Source organism: Protopterus annectens, chromosome 6.part0 (genome assembly GCF_019279795.1).
Source record: "Protopterus annectens isolate FY-2018-M chromosome 6.part0, PAN1.0, whole genome shotgun sequence".
In the NCBI taxonomy this organism is placed as follows: domain Eukaryota; kingdom Metazoa; phylum Chordata; order Ceratodontiformes; family Protopteridae; genus Protopterus; species Protopterus annectens.
The window spans coordinates 704,957,219-704,976,243 of record NC_056737.1 but is presented as its reverse complement, the minus strand read 5'-3'; the positions used below and the strand labels follow the sequence as shown (position 1 = coordinate 704,976,243).

At 38.4% G+C, this 19,025-nt stretch overlaps 1 protein-coding gene across 1 annotated transcript in view; it reads left to right on the top strand.

The window, feature by feature from the left end:
- The window catches only part of SYNE2 (spectrin repeat containing nuclear envelope protein 2), a 3,814,665-nt gene that overhangs the window by 1,850,317 nt on the left and 1,945,323 nt on the right, over window positions 1-19,025 (top strand). Inside the window, exon 57 of the mRNA XM_044073561.1 lies at window positions 1,334-1,474. Within this exon, the coding sequence (XP_043929496.1) occupies window positions 1,334-1,474 (141 nt within the window). The remainder of the gene's footprint in view (window positions 1-1,333; window positions 1,475-19,025) is intronic.

Below are 19,025 nucleotides of genomic sequence, written 5' to 3'. Positions count from 1 at the left end.
TTTTTGTTACAGTACAATGTCCTTTGCAATCTTGTATCTCTAAAATGGCTACATTTATGTCGTGTTTGTTCCCAAAGCCAACTAATCGCTGATATAACAGGTTATTTCAAGCTAAAAGTCCTTTTGTTACAGTACAATGTCCTTTGCAATCTTGTATATCCAGAACAGCTACAGACAGATTGCTTCTAAAGTTTATATAATCCTTTCCCTTGCTATTTGTTGATTTAAAACAGAGTCCTTTGGATTCAGTAATGTAGAGGCCTTAACTCGGAAGGTTTCCACATCACAGTAAGTCTTTTGGATTCAAAAAGCACTCTTCCACCACTTTTATTCCATAGTAGAAGCTGAAGCATGTAGAGTGGGCTTGCTGAGGAAGTTACATGCTAATATGGCAGTCTGGGGGAGTGGCTTACATTAATTAGCCATGTGCTCTTCCCTAGAAATGACTGCAGTTCCAAATTAATTGGCAGAGAGATTCAGTGAATTAGATTCCAGAGCTATTTTTTCCCCTCTTGGAGGAAAAAGCATAATTGATTTTTGATGGTATTCTTCCTGTATGCCTTGGGAATAGCCTTGATACAGGTAACTGTAGTGGTGCTCTGTGTGTGTGTGTATGTGTGTGTGTGTGTGTGTGTGTATGTGTATGTACACATCTGCATGGATGTCTGAATGTGTGTGTGTGTGTCTATAGGTGCATAGGGATGTGCCTCTTACTATCAAGATGCATGGGGTGGTAGGAAGAATACTAGCATAATTAGGTCTAACAGCAGTATTTATTTCAGAGACTTGGTAATGAGCCACTAATGAGGTGTTTCTGTGTATGTCTTTACCGTGTCTGTGAATCAGATTCAGTCCTTCATGCTAATTGACCAACCCATCCTGGCCAATTAGCACAGATGCAGAAACTCTTTGAATCATTCCTAGTAATCCAGCAGGCTACTGGTCAGCTTGTAAAAGGTATGTGATAATAACATCTTTATATTTATCATTCAGTGATAATTAAAATACCTTCTTGTAGTAATTCTCCATAGACTGATTTCAGCTTCTTGAAGAAAAACAGATAATATGCACATCATACTCTGCAGTTCTGTTTACTACAGGCATTGCCGAGCTGTGTTTGTGTCGTACATGGGTTTTCTACTGGCATTGCCGAGCTGTGTTTGTGTCGTACATGGGTTTTCTACTGGCATTGCCGAGCTGTGTTTGTGTCATACATGGATCAGTGTTGTTACTTTACTCTTTTCTTTTTAGAACCTTTTAAGGCAAAACAGCTGATGAGGAAATGATACTGTTAATACACATTCACTGTTATGTTGCTTTTAATTAATTGCAGGTTGATTTACGTTTGTTGGAGAGCAAGCCGGGATACAAAGTGAATAAGAAAATAGAAGAGATTCACACTGGCTTAAAGAATGTTGAAGAGTTGTTACAGCAGAAGAGCCCAAGCGCTGCATCGGCTTTGATGGTCCAAAAGGTAGCAAACATAAAGTCATTTATTAGATTGTAAACCACACGTGTAATTAGTAAGGGAGTGACACTGGGATTATGTGTCCAAAAGCATTACTAATTGTTACACACCGCAGGTGCATTTCTGAAGCCCTAGGCTTTATCGGTTATGCAGATGGGCTGTGAATAGTAAAAAAAAAAAAAACTTCTATTTACAGTGCCCAAAGATTTTACTAGCTTTAAAATGATTGTTAAGGCAAACATAGTCGTACAAATAAACAAGATAATAAACCTGAGCATTGTAGGAAACTGTTAACAAGTTATGTCAGTGGTTCTCTCAAAAATGTATTGTAGGAAGAGAACGTGAAGTCAGAGTGGTTGCATCTGTTTACTTGCTGGAAAAATTGCTAAAGATAATGCATTCTGGGTTGTGTGATAATATAGCAATAACCCACGCCTGGTTGTGGGTAATGCTGGATTTACCCACGGTTGGTGTGGTTTGGTCACGAGGGCGAAGCCTGAGTGGCCAAACAAAGCCAACCATGGGTAAATCCAGCATTGCCCACACCCAGAAGTGGGTTATTGCTATTATACAATGACATTATTTAAGAAAAAAAAATTACTTTTCTTAAATAATGGCATTGTATAATGCCTCCTTGCTGCCCTTCCACAGCTGTCTGGTATTCTGCGGCAGTTCTGATGTACTGCGCATGCGTATGCCTATGCAGTACATCAGAGCTGTGGGCAAAAGCAACGGAGAAAGCAAGATCTCCGTTGCTTTTTACAAACTGTTTTGCTGTGTTAAAGGAGTTTAACATAGCGAGACAGCTTTAAAAAAAGCAACGGAGGATGTCTGTTGCTTTTTTTAAAGCTGTCTCGCTATGTTGAACTCATTTAACATAGCGAGACAGTGTTGCTGTAAGAGTTATAGTAATGGAAAAAGTCTGGGCGACCGGACCTTTTTCCCTTACTATAACTCGGATTTGCAACGTGCATGCTGACCAATCAGCGTGCACGTTTTTGAATATTAATTGGGGGTCATTGTATAATTGAGGTTAATGATTCAGGACAGAAACAAGAGACTTCACCAGCTAAACAATTATAGCAGCTTAGAGCATTTATCATATTTCCTAAAATTTGTTAGGGTTCATAAAATGGTCTTAAATATAAAAAAAAACACTTAAAACTGCAGAATATGAATGTAAACTCATAGTAAAGTATGCTTGTTAGTTGAGTTGTGGGAACCATTTTATGAGAGCATTATATATGAAAATAAAATAACAGAAAGTTTATTTTCTGTTGATCATATTGCATGCTTTGGAAAAGGGTTATTAAATACCAAACTTGTAATTTATATTAATTTGTGTTGCACAAATAACATATTGTCATATGCTGTGAGGTCCAGCACATTATACCTCACACATTCACACCTTATTTATAATGTATTATATAGAAAATCCTTTGGTGTATCCTAGCTAATATGTGCAATGGCTTTAAACTGCTGAATTAAACATGAAGACATTTAAAAATAATGATAGCATTGTGAGATTGACAGTTTGGTGGTTAGCATCTCTACCTCATAACACTTGGACCCGTGGTGGGGCAGTTGTACTTTGCATTGCAGGGATCTGGGTAGGACAATGAGACAGCCGCAGGCAGATGTAAGAGAGGAGGGTAGACATTGCTGGTATCACTGCAGTGTAGACTAGTGACAGCAGGAGGTAGGACATGAAGGTGTCTAGTGGGCAGATTGTTCAGGAATTTTAGAGAAGCAGGAGTAGTGGACATGAAGGTGTCTAGTGGATAGATTGTTCAAGAATGTTAGAGAAGCAGGAGTAGTGATCTGCAATAACAATGGCATCATGTGAAAGGCCAGCGAAGGGAGAATGCCATATCATGAAGGTGGTAAGGAACAACTGAAGTCAAAATGTAGGGTAAGTACCCTGGCTGTTAGGGTAGAGGAAGAAGGGGAATGCTGGTAAGGGAAGAGGCAATAAGGAAGTGGGGGTAGGAGGAGGGGGTCTGAATCTACAAAGAGAAGACTGGGGAAGAGTCTAAACTCAAAGGTAAACAGGTAAAAACGACTGACTGAAGTTTTGTACCACAAAGATTTCAGTCAACTGATGTGAGTTGTAATGGAAGGTATGAATTCTGGAAGTTGTTGTAATCAAGTAGAAGAGGCAGGAATGCCAAGGGAACATGCCTCTGTTACTTAGAAGGCAGAACAGAAGATACAAGGAAAAAATAATGATGTGGGAATTATGGTCAAATGAGTGATAAGCTCAGCGATGAGTTATGGGACTGAAAACAAATATGGGGAATAAATCAAGTATGGAAATGGAACAGGGATGCAGTATTCAGAGCTACAGACAAGCATCTCAGGAAGTGGCAGAAAGAGCAGAGTGCCAATGTGTTCATCTGTTCTCTTCATCTTTGCCAAGAACGTTCCTAACCATTTAAATAAAGACTTTAATCACAAGGACAAACACATTTTGATAGAGCAGAGGATTCATGCCTAGTTCCCCTTTCTGCAGTTGTTTCTCTGGTAAAGGGGCTATTAACCTGAATTCTTATTAAGGGTGCTAATATGAAGCCTTTACACATTCTTTGAAGTATAACCCCAAGGAAACTCATCTAACACCATAAAAACTTTCACTGCACCAATTTAAATGTCTTTCTTTGGGTAACAAATTAGCCCCAGCATTCCTAAACGTCTTTAACTCTGTCTATTTCAGTGCGCCATAGGAACCACTATAATCACTCAAGTCATTTGGCTAACACCTGTCTTTATTATACTCAGGAAACTCTGCATAATCGTGGTGGTCCTTATCCTTGTGTTACTCAGGAAACTCCGTTATCATGCTCTTTAGCTGGAGCTGTTTTGCTTGACTGTACAGTTCCTTCTACCAAATATCTACAGTTCAGGAACTAGGGTGACATTAAAAGCTCCTCCATTCATTTTCTTGAGTTTGTTCAGGATCATCACCTGCCACTTTTAAACAATTTTTTTTTCAAGAACTGATAATAGTAATGAAGGACATAAATATTACTGGTCCTTAACAGGAATCCTCTAACTGTATTCTCACAATACCCCCCTTACAGACAGTCTGAAATAAGTTTCTCTATTGCTCTCAGATCTTCTTTGACAAGAGACCAGCTCCTGTGGTGCCTCCCATGCTTTCATCCTAATGATTTGTAGGTCATTCCTTGTTTCCCCCAATGTACCAACTTTCTCTTTAGTCTGACTTCCTTTTTCCCTACCTTGCTTATATATAATCTTACCAATTTTGTGCAGCGTGATAACGTCCTTGTTCCACAACAAAGCAACTATTGTGAGTTTTATGAAGCTTGATATCATCTGCATTCAGTGATAAAGTGAAGCAGCCATTCATAAGATGAGTGGACTTCTATTCTACGCTCCCGGCATACCTTCCTGTCTTCCTTCTTTCTTTCTGAGATACTGGATGAGAGCATCTATGCTCACTGCTGTGATCCATTGGAGACGTGAGGGCACAGCAAAGTCACATTTGATTAATGAATGTGTAATTTCCTATCTCATCTTGTCCACTTCTTCCTAATGATCTTTGTATTTTACTGTATTCATGACACCTCCCTATCTACATCTTTAGCTGTTTGATTACTTAGTATTCCTAATAATTTTGAAACTCACAGCCAATGTCTTCACTTTTTTACACTTATCATCTTCTTTTGCCTGTAGCCTTGATTATCAGTCCCCAGTATCTTAGAAGGGAAAGATAGATCATCTCTGTCAACCCAGTTAATGGGAAAATACATTCTCTGTCACCCGGAATGGCATTATATATCTCTTTTTCTCATGTTTCCCCAAATGTTATGAGCTGAATCTAGAACAGCCTGCATATAACATCTGACAAGCTTTATGGACTACTCAACCTGTGATCCTCTTTAAGTAGTACATAAACACCCAAAATCTTCACTTTAGCTTGTCTTCTTACTTTATTATTAATTTAGCATGTTTAGCTAGCTATACATTAAGGAGGGGACTGTCATCCATCTGATTTTGTCTCCTTGGATCTCATCCTACTGGCCTGGCCCTATGTTCACACCAGATTGACCTGGTCATGGATCCTAAGTGTGTACTCTGGGCTCAGCCATCTGTGCTTCCATTTGTGGGTAAAATTCTTTTATGTGCTCCACCTACTCCCTTTCCCCACCTTCCATTTCCCCAACCCCTCACACTCATCTGTGTCCAAGGACAATTCTTCTCTTTGACCACAACTCTCATTAGGGAGAATCTTTGACAAGTGCCCTCCCACCCAGGATGGGCTTCCTCATTCCTTCCTATCACTCTGTCAGTATTGATGATGTCTTATTGACAAAAACGCTTAACCATGTGTGTTTTTTAACGTGGGTTTTTATTAAACTTCCGTTTTTGAGTGCTAACATTGTTTTGTTATTTTGGTATTTCTTACGATCAAGTTTGGAGCTTGTTTTTTTTTTTTTTTTTTTTTTTAATTATTATGTTTGGGTATGTTGTTCTCAGTCTTATGTTATATTAGGATATCTGTGTTACCTAATAGTTTTGTTTTATTTTATATATGCTACTTCATCATATTTCTGTTATAAAATATTTTTAACTTTGTGGTGGCTGCATTCAAGTTTGAATACATTACTGAAGCAAGTTTTTAAATGGTTTAGTTCATTTGTTAAATCATTCTCTATTTTATTGAAATTTCAAAAGTTATTCAGTGTATTTTTGAGATAATTTATGTAAATACTTTTTTCATTATACTGGGATGACATACTTGATAGTTAGCCTAACTAATGAAGAGCTATTTGCAAATGGCAACCACATCTCCTCTTGGGAGTACTGGCTTTAGAAATACTAAAAAAATGGAACAGGTAAGGGATGTATAAGAGAGCCTCATGTGCACCTTCAACAGTACCTAGCATGCATGATTCGCATTTGTTCTACACAGGGAAGGTGCCACTGCTTTTATAACTTCTCCCAGGAGAAGACACAATAATAAGGTGTGTAAACCTAAATGTTATGATTTGCTGTTACATGCAGGTCTCCTTAAAGATCAACTGATATGGTAAATACACGTAACCATAAATGTATGAAATGTATACTATGACTAAATTAAACTCAGAGAACAGTTCTCATTCTAGAGAAGTAACCTGAGAGCAGGAAGTTGGATGTTTTATTAAATGTACATTGTACTGCATAAATGGTTACAGACAGACATAATCTGCATTTTAGGCACTTGCTATACTCTGCCATCATATATTCAGAGCAGAACAGATGAAATATGATAGGCACTTCAGTACATGCAGGGAATCTTGGGTATGGATAATGGTCCACTGCTTAGTGTAAAAACAGAAATACTCTGCAGGAAGAGAACACAGCATTGCCTTTTACAGATGTGGTATAAGAAGGAAAAGGTAGAAACCGTACCTTTACACAGGATGGAATGCCCTCCATACTGACCATATTTCTGGCCAAAATCATTAAACTTATTAACATGGCAGAATGAAACATAGTAAGATGCAAAATTAACTGTGGGAGAGACACGATAAGAATAAAACTACGAGAGAGAGAAAAAAAACGTATTGAAAAGTATTAGTAGTCTGATATACTGGCTACCCAAACAATAATGACCTAGTTTAATGTGTCATCTAAATGAATGCATACACAGTAGTACACCCCCCTACCACCACCACCACCTGATAATGCACTGTGGAGCCAGTAGTGGAAACATTAATCCAACCACCTGAGGTTGGAATGGGACCCATAAGCTTCTGATCTGCTAGTACCAAAGGTGTGTGTGCCACCTGTTTTATATACACTCTCATCCACAGCTGGACAAGATTTTTGATCTGTTGCATTGTCCATAACAATAGATAAGTATTGATTTTTATTTTTAAATAAGATCTTCGTAACAAGAGGAAAGATGGACTCACATTTGAAAACAAGGCAAGCAGAGAAAACATAATTCACTTTTATGGGTAATACACTGATTTTACTTCCATGCATACAGTTTGCAGTGTGCAGGCTTCACAGACGGTAAATTCTGCATAAAAACTGGAACCTGTCCAAACCCTTCTAAGCACCAGTGTTCACAGAATGTTTCTTTCTTTTCAAATTTAATTTGTATGTAGGCTAACAGGAGAAAGCTCTGAAAATATTAAGGTTTGATCACTATTATGCATGTTCTCTTCAGAAGGAAATTCCAATTCCACTTTAATTAGTAATTACTTTTTTCATTTAACAGACTGCAGACTACATGACCACTAATATAAAACATCCTAATTTGAAGCTTTGCTTATATTCAAATGCAATACCATATTTTCCTTTAAAATATTTAATAAAACATATTTGATATTAATACACACAATTTATTTCATGGTAGTAATGGAGACCTGAGTAGAGGTGAAGGTCATTTCTGTACTGGTTGCTTTATAAGTTACCAACCAAGGGCAAAGGAAAGAAACCTGCACCCCCTTCTATGTGTGTGTGTGTGTGTGTGTGTGTGTGTGTGTGTGTGTGTGTGTGTATACACATGTATGCACATTACAAAATGAAGGAACACAGAGTAAAATCCACAGAATACACTTAAATAATTCAGCAAATCTGTGAATCAATAATATTTTTATTACAACCTGAATGTATTTTCATCACATGGAACTTGGATTTGTTTTCTGATAAGTTTATTATTCATAGCATTGGGATTTACCTAACCCAGCTTATTTTCAAGTATTATTGTCTGTTGTGGCAAACATGTTAACACTTTTGTGTAATATAAGATGATGTTCAGATGTATATGATAGAATGCACTGAACCTAGGTTCATATGTTCATAGATGGTTACTAGACTACTGGCCCTAGAGCCTTTATAAGCCTAGCCATGTTGTACCCTTGTTCCCTTACTGACCAAGTTGTATGGTCTGTATTTGCAGAGCGAGTCTATGATCAGCACCGACTGCCCATATCCAAGGGGACATAGGTGACACCCATGGTGTAAATTTATGGTCTTCCATCCAGTTGTCTAAGTTACGATTAAATAAGATCAGTGAGGAGATCCGTTTTATGTGAACTGGGAGTTTGTTCCAGAGGAGCAGCAATCTCTGGGAGACATATCTCTGTCTCCAGCATGTCGTGTTAATGTCACAGGCTAGGTTAATATCCCTAGAGTGAGTGAATCTTGTCCCATTTGACTTGTGGATGTGCATAATTTCCATTAGGGCAGGGTCCAAGACTGCTCTGTAGGCCAGGCACAAGTCACCTCTCAGCAGCCTATAAGATTCAGAGTGCAGTGACAGGGCCTTCAGTCTGTCCATGAATTTTCTTGGTAAGAAAGCTCTGCGGTCTCTCCAGCTGCCACACTTGTGTAATGTGATACATACAGAAGGGAGCATTGTACTATCTTAGTGGTCTGACAAGACATAAGTACAGGGGAGTTATAGCATCCTTAGCTCTGGGTGTGATGCCCTTATGTATGAGATGTGCACTGTAGAAGGCCGTCCTTACCACTGTGGACACATGGTGATTGAAGTTAAGGTTTCTATCAACGTACTTTCCCAAATCTCTGACTATAGGGTTTGAGCTAAGGAGGGGAACTGTTAATATTGTAATTTGCAAGGACTTCCCCTTTGCCGAAAGGGATAGTAATGCATTTTTTGTGTTTAGTCCATGGCTTTGGCATCAGTCATTCGTCTGTGTAAGCCCTTTTTGTAGTATGTCAGCATGGTTGGGGGAACTCAATGACTGCACCCAGTTTGCAGTCATTGGTGAACTTGGTAAGCCACAGGCCATCTGTTTTCACCTGGACTCCTGAGAAATTGATTCCAAACAGTAGGAGACCCAGCACAGATCCTTGTAGAACACCACTGGTAATTAGTCTGCTGGTAGAGGTGGAATCCCTAACTTTGACTGTATGCGTTCTGTCGGTGAGCCAGTTGGCTACCCATCTAGTCTCGTATGGTCTAATTTTCAGCTGGGTGAGTTTCTCAATGATGCCTGAGTGGAAAATTGTGTCAAAAGCCTTTGCTAAGTCAAGATAGGCTGAATGTACTGTTTTGCCTTCATCCAAACCGTTGGTGACATTCACAAAGAAATCCACCAGGTTTAATAAGCATGGTCTACCCTTAATGAAGCCAAATTGGGTCGGGGGAAGAGTTTGAAGGTTACCTATGTCTTTGTTAATAAGGTCTATTATGATTCTCACCATGGCCTTGCAGGTAAGGCTGGTTAGGCTTTTGGGTCTGTAGTTCTCAGAGTCAGTTGATGGTCTCCCTTTGTGCAAGGGAATTACTGTTGCTTTTTTCCAGTCTGCTGAGCAAAGCCAGTACTTAGACTGTGGTTGAAGAGAGTGTCAAATGGTTCCACTAGGTCTTGTTTTAGACCTTTTAGTAGGCAAGCTGGGCTGTTTTCCAGTCACATAGAGGCTGTGTTTGTGGCCATGGATAGTGCGGTGATGACCTACTCTTTGGAGATACTAGGTAGAGGACTCGTGACAGGTATGCTTTGGGGTATGTGTGATGGGGACAGGGAGGTGAACTTTGTACCAAATCTGCCTGCTAGCAGGTTGGCAATGTCCTCAGGGTCAGTATGAATGATACCATCCACTACTAGTGCAGCACAAAGCTGGGCCTTCCCTTTTAGATTTCTGATGTAGCTAAAGAACACCTTGTGATTATCCTTAGGAATGCTAGTTTACCTTCATAATTGGCTTTAGAGGACTTTACAAGATATCTAATTTGCTTGTTCAAGCTGTGGAGGGTGTCTTTCTTCTGCTGACTCAGTTCCGTCTTGTTCTTGGGCATTAGTGTCTTCCTCTTGTTGTATAACCTGTTTATGCTTGATGTCCACGAGAGTGGCTTGTTTTTTAGTGAGGACCTTGTTTTGATCCGTTCAGGTACAGCTGAGTCTATACATTTGTATAGGTGTTTATACCGAGCATTTGTGTGCACCTTTGCATATGAGTCATTGCTGATAGTGGTAACAGGGGATTTGAAACAATTTATGCTACACTTAGGAGGGTATAGTTTGCTTTGGAGAAATTTTTCGTCCTTTTTGCTTGGGGGGGGGGGGGTCAGATATGATTGTTACTTCGAATGAGACTGATTTATGATCAGACCTTACCAGGGAGGTCAACACAGGGGGTAGTGCAGAGACCCCCTGTGTTGATGAGTACTATGTCTAGGACATTTGAGCCCCTTGTGGGGGTAAAGACTGTCTTTTCCAGAGCATGTGTATTAACAAGGTGCAGGAACCTTAAGCCGAGTGTGTTTGTGCTCATATATGAATGCCAGTCAATGGAAGGATAGTTGAAATCACCCATGACCAAGGTGTTTGGCTGTATAGTGAGTGACTCAAGTAGGTCCAGGTAGGCAGAGTGGTTCTCATTGTTCATGGTGGGAGATGTATAGCTAATAATGATATGGAAGGGGGTTTTACCTGCAGTTAGTTGGACTTGGAGTAGTTCTAGGGAGTCGTATTGTTTGACAAGTCCTCAAGTGTGTTTATCTTTAATGAAGATGGATACACCTCCACCTTTGGTTCTTTCACAATAATTTTGAGATCTGAATGTGTGGAAGGCATTGTAGCCTTCCATGGCCCAGGTGCTCTCTGCAGCCTTGAACCATGTGTCTCTGAGTGCACAGACATCGGCGTCTTCCAAGGTAAGGAGTGCTTCCAGTGAGTGCAGTTTCATATTTAGACTCATTGCATTAATCAGCACAACCTTCAGTTTGTCTCTAGTGGATGTTTTTTACATCGGGGAATTTTGTTGTTATGACATTGCCTAAAAAGGCACTATGGGGCACGCAAGTACCTTTGCCAGGAACCAAAAGCTAAAAGACTACAGGTGAAGACCATCTCTAACTAAATAATGTTAGGAACAGAACAAACAGAACACATTTAGGAAATGATGCATCTGTTTTCTGCAAAGATCATTCAACCCCTATGAAACAAGAAGATGCGGCTGACAACTCTGGAACTCTGGATGCAAGTATTCAGCAATCCGAGGATCCAGTTTGTTTAGAAGGAAACAAAAAAAGAAAGAAAGGAAGAAGTTCTCAACAAATAAAGAAGAAAAAGAAATCGATTTATGACTGTAAAGTAAAGAGAATATGTAGTAAAAAGGACACTGCTTTGTTACGTAACACACAGGTTACAGGGAATGATGATATTTTTCTATCAGAAAACATTCAGTCTGCAGAAAAAGGCATCATCTTTCCAACAGAGAAGGTAGAAAAAAAAGAGGCAAGGGGCAGGTGAAAAGGAATAAATCAAAACTGAATGTGGAAGGATTGAAGAACATTACTGTAAGAAAAAAGAAGAGAAACACAGATATTGACTACATGACTCAAGCTGCGGATTTACAGCACCAGCTGGATGAGAATTTAATACACAATGAAAACAGTAGAATTAATAAGACTAATAGTGATGAAGATCCATCCTTCTTAACAATTGATAGAGCAGATATTACTAAATTAGAAGCTGAATATTCTTCAGAGCTGGCTAGCGAAGATATTCTTGTAAATGGAGATTCAATTATTAGAGGAACTGATACATATATTTGCAGAGATGATAATGAACATCGAATAGTGTTATGCTTGCCAAGAGCGAAAATAGAAGATGTGAATCAACCCTTGGAATGCCTTAATGTAAGGAAGTATAGATCTGTTTTTATTCATGTTGGCACAAATGATGTCACCCACAAGGATTCTCTGACTGTTCGTAGAGAACTGACAGCCCTCTTAGGTAGTATTGCTTTACTGGTGTTGAGACATATTTTTCACAGATCATCGATAGAAAGGATAGCCAGGTCACTGTGAATGAAAAGAATTTTTGGGTAAATACCTACATGGAAAAAATGTCCTGTTTTAAAAAATGGAAATGTGCAGAGCATCCAAGCCTTGTTTTGGGCACATGTGTTCAGATAGGATGATGTGCATTTGTCTAGATCGGGGAAGAGAATTTTTGCAGCAGATAATTTGCAATATTTAACAAACACTAGGCAGGATTTTGCCATGTCAAAATTTTAACAGCCCACAGATAGCAACATTTGATGCATTTCTGGTGGTTGTTAATGCTAGGAACATTAATAATAAAGTTTCAAGTTTTTTATAGGAAAATTTGCTACATTCCCACAAGATTGATATTGTTATTGTTTGTGAAACATGGTTAAAGAACAATGACTGAAAAACAGTTCTGTCAGGGTATAAATGTTTTTACTGTAACAGACATTCTAATAAAAAATCAGGTGGAGCTGTAGTAAGGAAATTATTCACAGCGTATATTCAGGAACAAAAATTGCTTCAGATTGTAAAAAAAAACTACTGGGGATGGAACATACTAGACATTGTGTGTGTTCCCAAAGAAATTGTTGTAACTTCAGGTCAAGTTTTACCACCATTGATGTGCAGTGATCATGGGGTTATAAAGGTTAATTTGTTGCTAGATAATTCTGCAAAACAGAAATCTAAGTCAATCACAGAGGGTTAATTACAGATTATATGGAAGCAAAACACTATGTAAAACTAACTGGAGTGAGTGTTGAATGGAAAAACTGCAGATGGAATGTGGAAAGATTTGAAAGAGAAATTGTTTGAGTACAAAAAATAAAAAAAAATGTTTAATGTCAAGATCTAAGCATACAACATCAGGCGGATATATTTCCATAAGCACAAGATATCTGATTACAATGAGAGACAAAAATATAAGAAATGGAAGAGAGGTCGAACTACAACTTTGAAAACTAACATAAACAAGCTGGACAAACAGATTAAGCATAATGTGAGACTAGATCAAGAAAAATTTGAAGAAAATTTATATAAAGATATTGAGCATAATAAGAAACTTTTTTATAGATACATAAGATGTGGAAGAAGTAGACACACAAATTAATAAACTGTGCAGATTCTAAAATTTATTCTCAGACACAACAGATTATAGATATATTTACACAATCTTATAAAAAACAATTTGGCTCCACAAAACGGGTGATAAGTTGTCCAAGTGACATCCGAGTAACCCCAAATACCGGACTCAGATTACATTGAAAAAGAACTGTGCAAACTGGATCCAAACAAAGCAGAGGGAGGAGACGGAATTAGTAACAATGACCTGAGAACACTTCAGCAAGAACTTACAATACCATTATATCTATTATTCATTAGGTGATATAAATATGGGGAGATTCCTCAAGATTGGAGATGTGCGCTTATTAAACCCGTTTTTAAAGGAAAGGGGAGTAGGACAAACCCAGAGTCATGTCTACCCTTAAGTCTACTTTCATGTTGTGGAAAAATAATGGAGAAGGTAATATTTGATAAGTTATTATCAGAATTGGATAGGTTGGGACCTGAAACCATATATCAGCATGCATATGTTGAAAATTACCACCTGTAACATGATATTCTGTAACAATATAATAACAGCTGTGAATGAAAAATTGTGCTGTGATGTATTTTATATAGATTTAGCTTCAGCATTTGACAGGGTCATACACATAACACTGATCAATAAATGAGTACAACTAGGTATTTATGTACTCTTGATAAGATGGATAGCTGCATGGCTTACAAATAGGACATGACAGGGGCACAGGAAAATAATTTTCTTGGATGGCGAAAGACAGGGTACCTTTTTGGCTAGGCTTGTATAGGCCCTAGGGCCAATAGCCTAGTACCTACCTATGAACCTATGGCAAGCATCATACAGCAACTGGACAGGCAAAATCCTTGGTTACAGTCAGGGTGTCCCACAGAGTTCTGTCCTAGGTCCTTACTTGTTTAGATTTTATCTTTCAAACCTAACTTTTTCATCTGAGGTGTTCTGCAGTCTATATGCAGCTGACCTGAAATTGGGTAAACTGATTACATGTGTTACAGGTAAGGCATGTGTGCAAAATAACTTGACTAAATTGACCATTTGGGCACAGGAGAATAATATGCTGATAAATAAATCAAAACCTAAGCATATGAGATTTAGTAGGCATAAATTGAAAGGTGAATATTTAATACAGCACACAGAGATTGAAACTGTAGGGGTCTACTTTATGCCCTCGAAAGCTGAAAAACACGAATCCAAATAGCGCGACACTTAAAGAGCGAACCGCAAATACGTCGAATAAACAAAACAGCAAAAGTAGAAATATCGAATTTGCATAGTTGACCAGGCTGCGATACAGCTCCGTAAGGTAAGTGTGTGATAGTTACGGACCTTAGGGTTAGGGAGGGGTTAAGGTAAGTGCATGGGTAGGTAGTGTATGTAAGGTTCTGTGTAGGTAAAATATGTAAGGTTTAGTGTAGGGTTTTGTTAAGTATATGTGTGTGGAATATTTAGTTTGTTTGGGTATAGCTCCGTAGGGGAAGTGTGCGGTAGTTATGGACCTTAGGGTTAGGGAGGGGTTAAGGATAGTTGTCTATGTGGGGTTTAGTGTAGGGTTAGCAGTAGGGTTTTGGTGCTTTAATTTAGGGTTAGAAGTAGGGTTTTGGTTAGTGTATGTATGTATGTGTTTTTTTTTATTGTGTTTGGGTAGGTAGTGTGTTCTGGGTGGTGGGTTGGCTGACTATGACAGTTCGAGGTTTTAAATTTTGCGCTTTAGTACGTTCGACATATTCACGGTTCGCTCTTTATGTGTTGCACGGGTTTTTCGTGTTTCGAGTGCATAAAATAGACCCAAACTGTAGACTCATTTAAGGAGCTTGGGTATATGGGTAGATTCAGCTATGTGTTTTTCTAATCATATCAACCAATTGGTTAATGATAGTTATAGAACTATAGGCTGTATAAAAAGATTTATTAAGTCTAGGAAATCAAAAATAATGAAGTCATTGTTTGTTAGTTACATTAGACCCAAACCTGAGTATGGAATAGTAATATAGAAACCCTATAAGAAAACAAGCATGAGTAAACTGGAAATAGTACAATGGAAATATACCAAGGATATTCATGGATGTGAAAATTTAAGTTATTATGAAAGACTAAGACATCTGAACTTGTACAGCATCTCTTATAGATATCTAAGAGGAGATCTTATTCAGGTATATAGGGCAAGTAGTGACAACTGCCTCTGGGAATTTTGTGGTCATCAAAAAGTAGTAGAGAATTATCAGACAACCTATGTAGATGATTCTACAGGAATGCGAAGTGTACTAATTGGTTCTCTGACAGAGTAGCTGATGCATGGAACAGCCGACCAAATTACATTAAAGCAAGTAATAGTTTAGATATTTTAAGAACAGACTGGATGCTTATTATGGGACCAAGTGTTTTAGTATACTGGCAAGCTAGAAGGGTATTAATACCCATGCTTGAAATATTTGTATGCATGTATCTCTGGCAAAGCAATATGGTCTGTCGATCATATCTTCCCATGCTGATAGATATTGGATTCCCTGGACTGACAGCAGAAGCTGAGCCAATTGTTGAAGTCAATCATTTTTTGTTTATATTGAGGCATCATCCTGGGTGAAGGTAGTATGATGTTTAGGGCTAGGGACATACTGCCTGGGAAGCCTAATCTGAGAGCTCAGTCATGTCTCTCTTCATATAGTCTATTGAGGTGTATCTCAAGTCATTCAGTCCAACATGGACCATGATAGAATTGTAACAGTACTTGTTGTTGAGAGACTTGACTGTGTGTGTGATCTGATGGATATTGGCACCAGACAGGCAGCTGACTATGACCTTCTCCTTGTCCAGCCTGGTGAGAGGGACAGAGTCGCTTATGACTAAGAGATTTGGTTTTCAGGTGTTTTGCTTTAGGGGCTTATGGGCTGAGACACTGTTGTGTGTATTATTATGTATAGTGGATTCTGCTGGGTCTACAGTGTGTCCAATAGATTTGCACTTCGAAGGTCTCTGATCTTTAGGTAGGCTTCTAGTGAGTACTTCTACATATGTGGATTTATGTGTTGTGAGCTTGTTATGTGCAAGAGGTGAAGTATGTGTGCAACCTGTTTGATATCTGGTTTGTTGTTATGTGAGAGAATTGATTCCAATTTCATAATATAGATGCATCTCTTACATGTTGCCTTTGTTTGTTTTAGGAGTAATTGGTTGTCAGTATACATGAGGCAGTTGCTACATTGCTTCAGGATGTCCATGTCAATCAGCCTGGCTAGAGAAGTGGTGGGAAACTGTCCATCCGTTATGGCAGGTGTATACTGTAGTAACAAGTGGGGAGTGGGATAGATGGACCAGGTTTTTCTGTAAGAATAACAAAAAGTGTCTATTCTGTGGAAGACTAGGGGTAGAAAATGGCGTCAGTGCTTCACAATGCACACCTGAGTTACTTGCAAGGTAGCAGTGCTCAACTGTGTTACACACAGTGAAACGGGAGCTTAGGAAGGTTCCCTAGCAGATATCTAGGGAAAATTGTCTATCTAAGTTGTCTATCTTCCGTGCACAGCTATACACAGCTGTGTTAAACCTAGGCTTAAATATAAGTGAAGTTAAATGATTTTAAAACAAAGTAACCAATGGGAAAACCCAAAAATTAACCTTTATACAGCAATCCCCAACTCATTTGGGTCCTAGAATGCACACCTCTGCCTCAAGGGTGCAGGGTAGCCTTCTTAATGTAAGATGGCTGGTTTTCCTGCTCATATGATACCAAACAGTCTAGATTCAACAAGCCTGACTCTAGCTTATGCTGTAAGATGCAGACGTACTAGAAATTCAAAGTGCAGAAAATCAGTCATGTGTAAGTAAAGCAGCACTTTAGTAGGATACGTCCACAAGAGGGTAGATCACAAACCTTCCTAGTAGGAAATAACTGGTCGGAACCCAGGTGCTTAAACCAGAACAAATACACACAGAATAATAGGCACAATAAACCTCCACCAGCAATTCCCAGCTTATAAGAGTGCAGGCTACACACTCTTGCCACAAGAGTCTAGACCACAATCCTTCCTAATGTAAAATAACTGCTTTTTGAGACTGTTTTTTGTGCTTAACTACTAAAGTATTTTATATTTTCAATTAATTTAAATTTCCTGAGTGCTAGATTAGAGGTTGGCATAGTGGTTAAGGTGTTTACCTTACAGACACACGGTGCAGGGTTTGATTCTCACATGGGGTAATTGGCTAGGCTTAAAATGTCCCACAAGAGTAGTTAGCCTAGTACTAATCTATGAACCTATGAATTTATGAACCTATATACATATATATATATATATATATATATATATATATATATATATATATATATATATATGTTATATATAGAGCGAGAGAAAGAGAGAGGGAGAGACGTGCACGTGTGTGTTTGTGCTTATCTATGCATATAGAGAGTGATGTATATTTATATAGTATGTACATTATATATCATATACATTTGCATTTTAGCCCCCTTGCACTCCCTGCTAATTAAATATACCAACTCCGAGATCACACTACAGTGAGGAAAACAGTAAATATACCGTTCTGCACTATATGTTAATCTCTATTTAAACAGTTCAAACTTTTGCAAGTTTGATCTTATGGTGTCTATCATATGAAATTCAAACTTGTGAAAGCTGTAAGTTTAGTAGACCCATATATATATATATATATATATATATATATATATATATATATATATATATGTGTGTGTGTGTATATATACATATATACACACGTGTGTGTGTGTGTGTGTGTATATACACACACACACACACACACACATATATATATATATATATATATATATATATAAAATCTTACATTAAGAAGGCCTCAGCACAAGAAGCTGTAGTAATTGGTCATTTTGGACCATTTCTAGCTCTTTTGAAGTTCCCTGGTTAAAGTCTGCCTCTGGCATTTTTTTTTAAGCCATATTGCTCAGACACAGCTCCACGTGGTCCTGTTGAGTCTTCCTGGCTACAGAGAACTGAAAAAAAGTGACTGCTTTCCTGATTAAGTATCCTGCTGTTTTTTATATTTGTTTTACCTTCTACTGCTTACCCTAGAGCAAGCTTTAACTGTTTTCATAGTTATTTACTGGATTTTTTTATTATCTGCACTTAAAAGTACATTTTAGTCGAAATTAGTCTAATTCAAGTAATGTTTGTTTGCTGTTTAATTTAATTGTTTGGCTGCCCACTAAAGTGTGCTAGCCTGTACTACTGACTTATTGCCTTTTCTGCATTTAGCGTGGAGTTGCCAGTAGAGCACCATCGGGCAGCACCGGTTAAACAAGGTTAAACTATTTCTGGCTCCGTAAAGTCTGCTCTTCATTTTTTCCCTTAGAACTGCTCTACTTGTAATCTAAACAGTCTGTTCTCTATCTGTAAAGCTCAGCACTTGTTCCTAAAGCATTTTTAGTCAGGTAAAGCACTTCTATATTATACAAAGTACTTCACTAGCTTAAAACCCTTGAGTACCCACTTCCTATAGGTCATTTCTGACTCAGTTACACAGCAAACTTTTTCATTTCTTCTAGCATGTCAAAGGGTCAGTTGCTAGTGTCCTCTCCTGCTCAGCTGGTGAATCTGGGAATACTGAGGCAATGTTACAATTGCCTCATGTACACAGACAACCCTCCTCCTCCCACAAAACACAAATACATGCGAGAGATGCAACTATATAGTCAGAGGCTGAGCTCT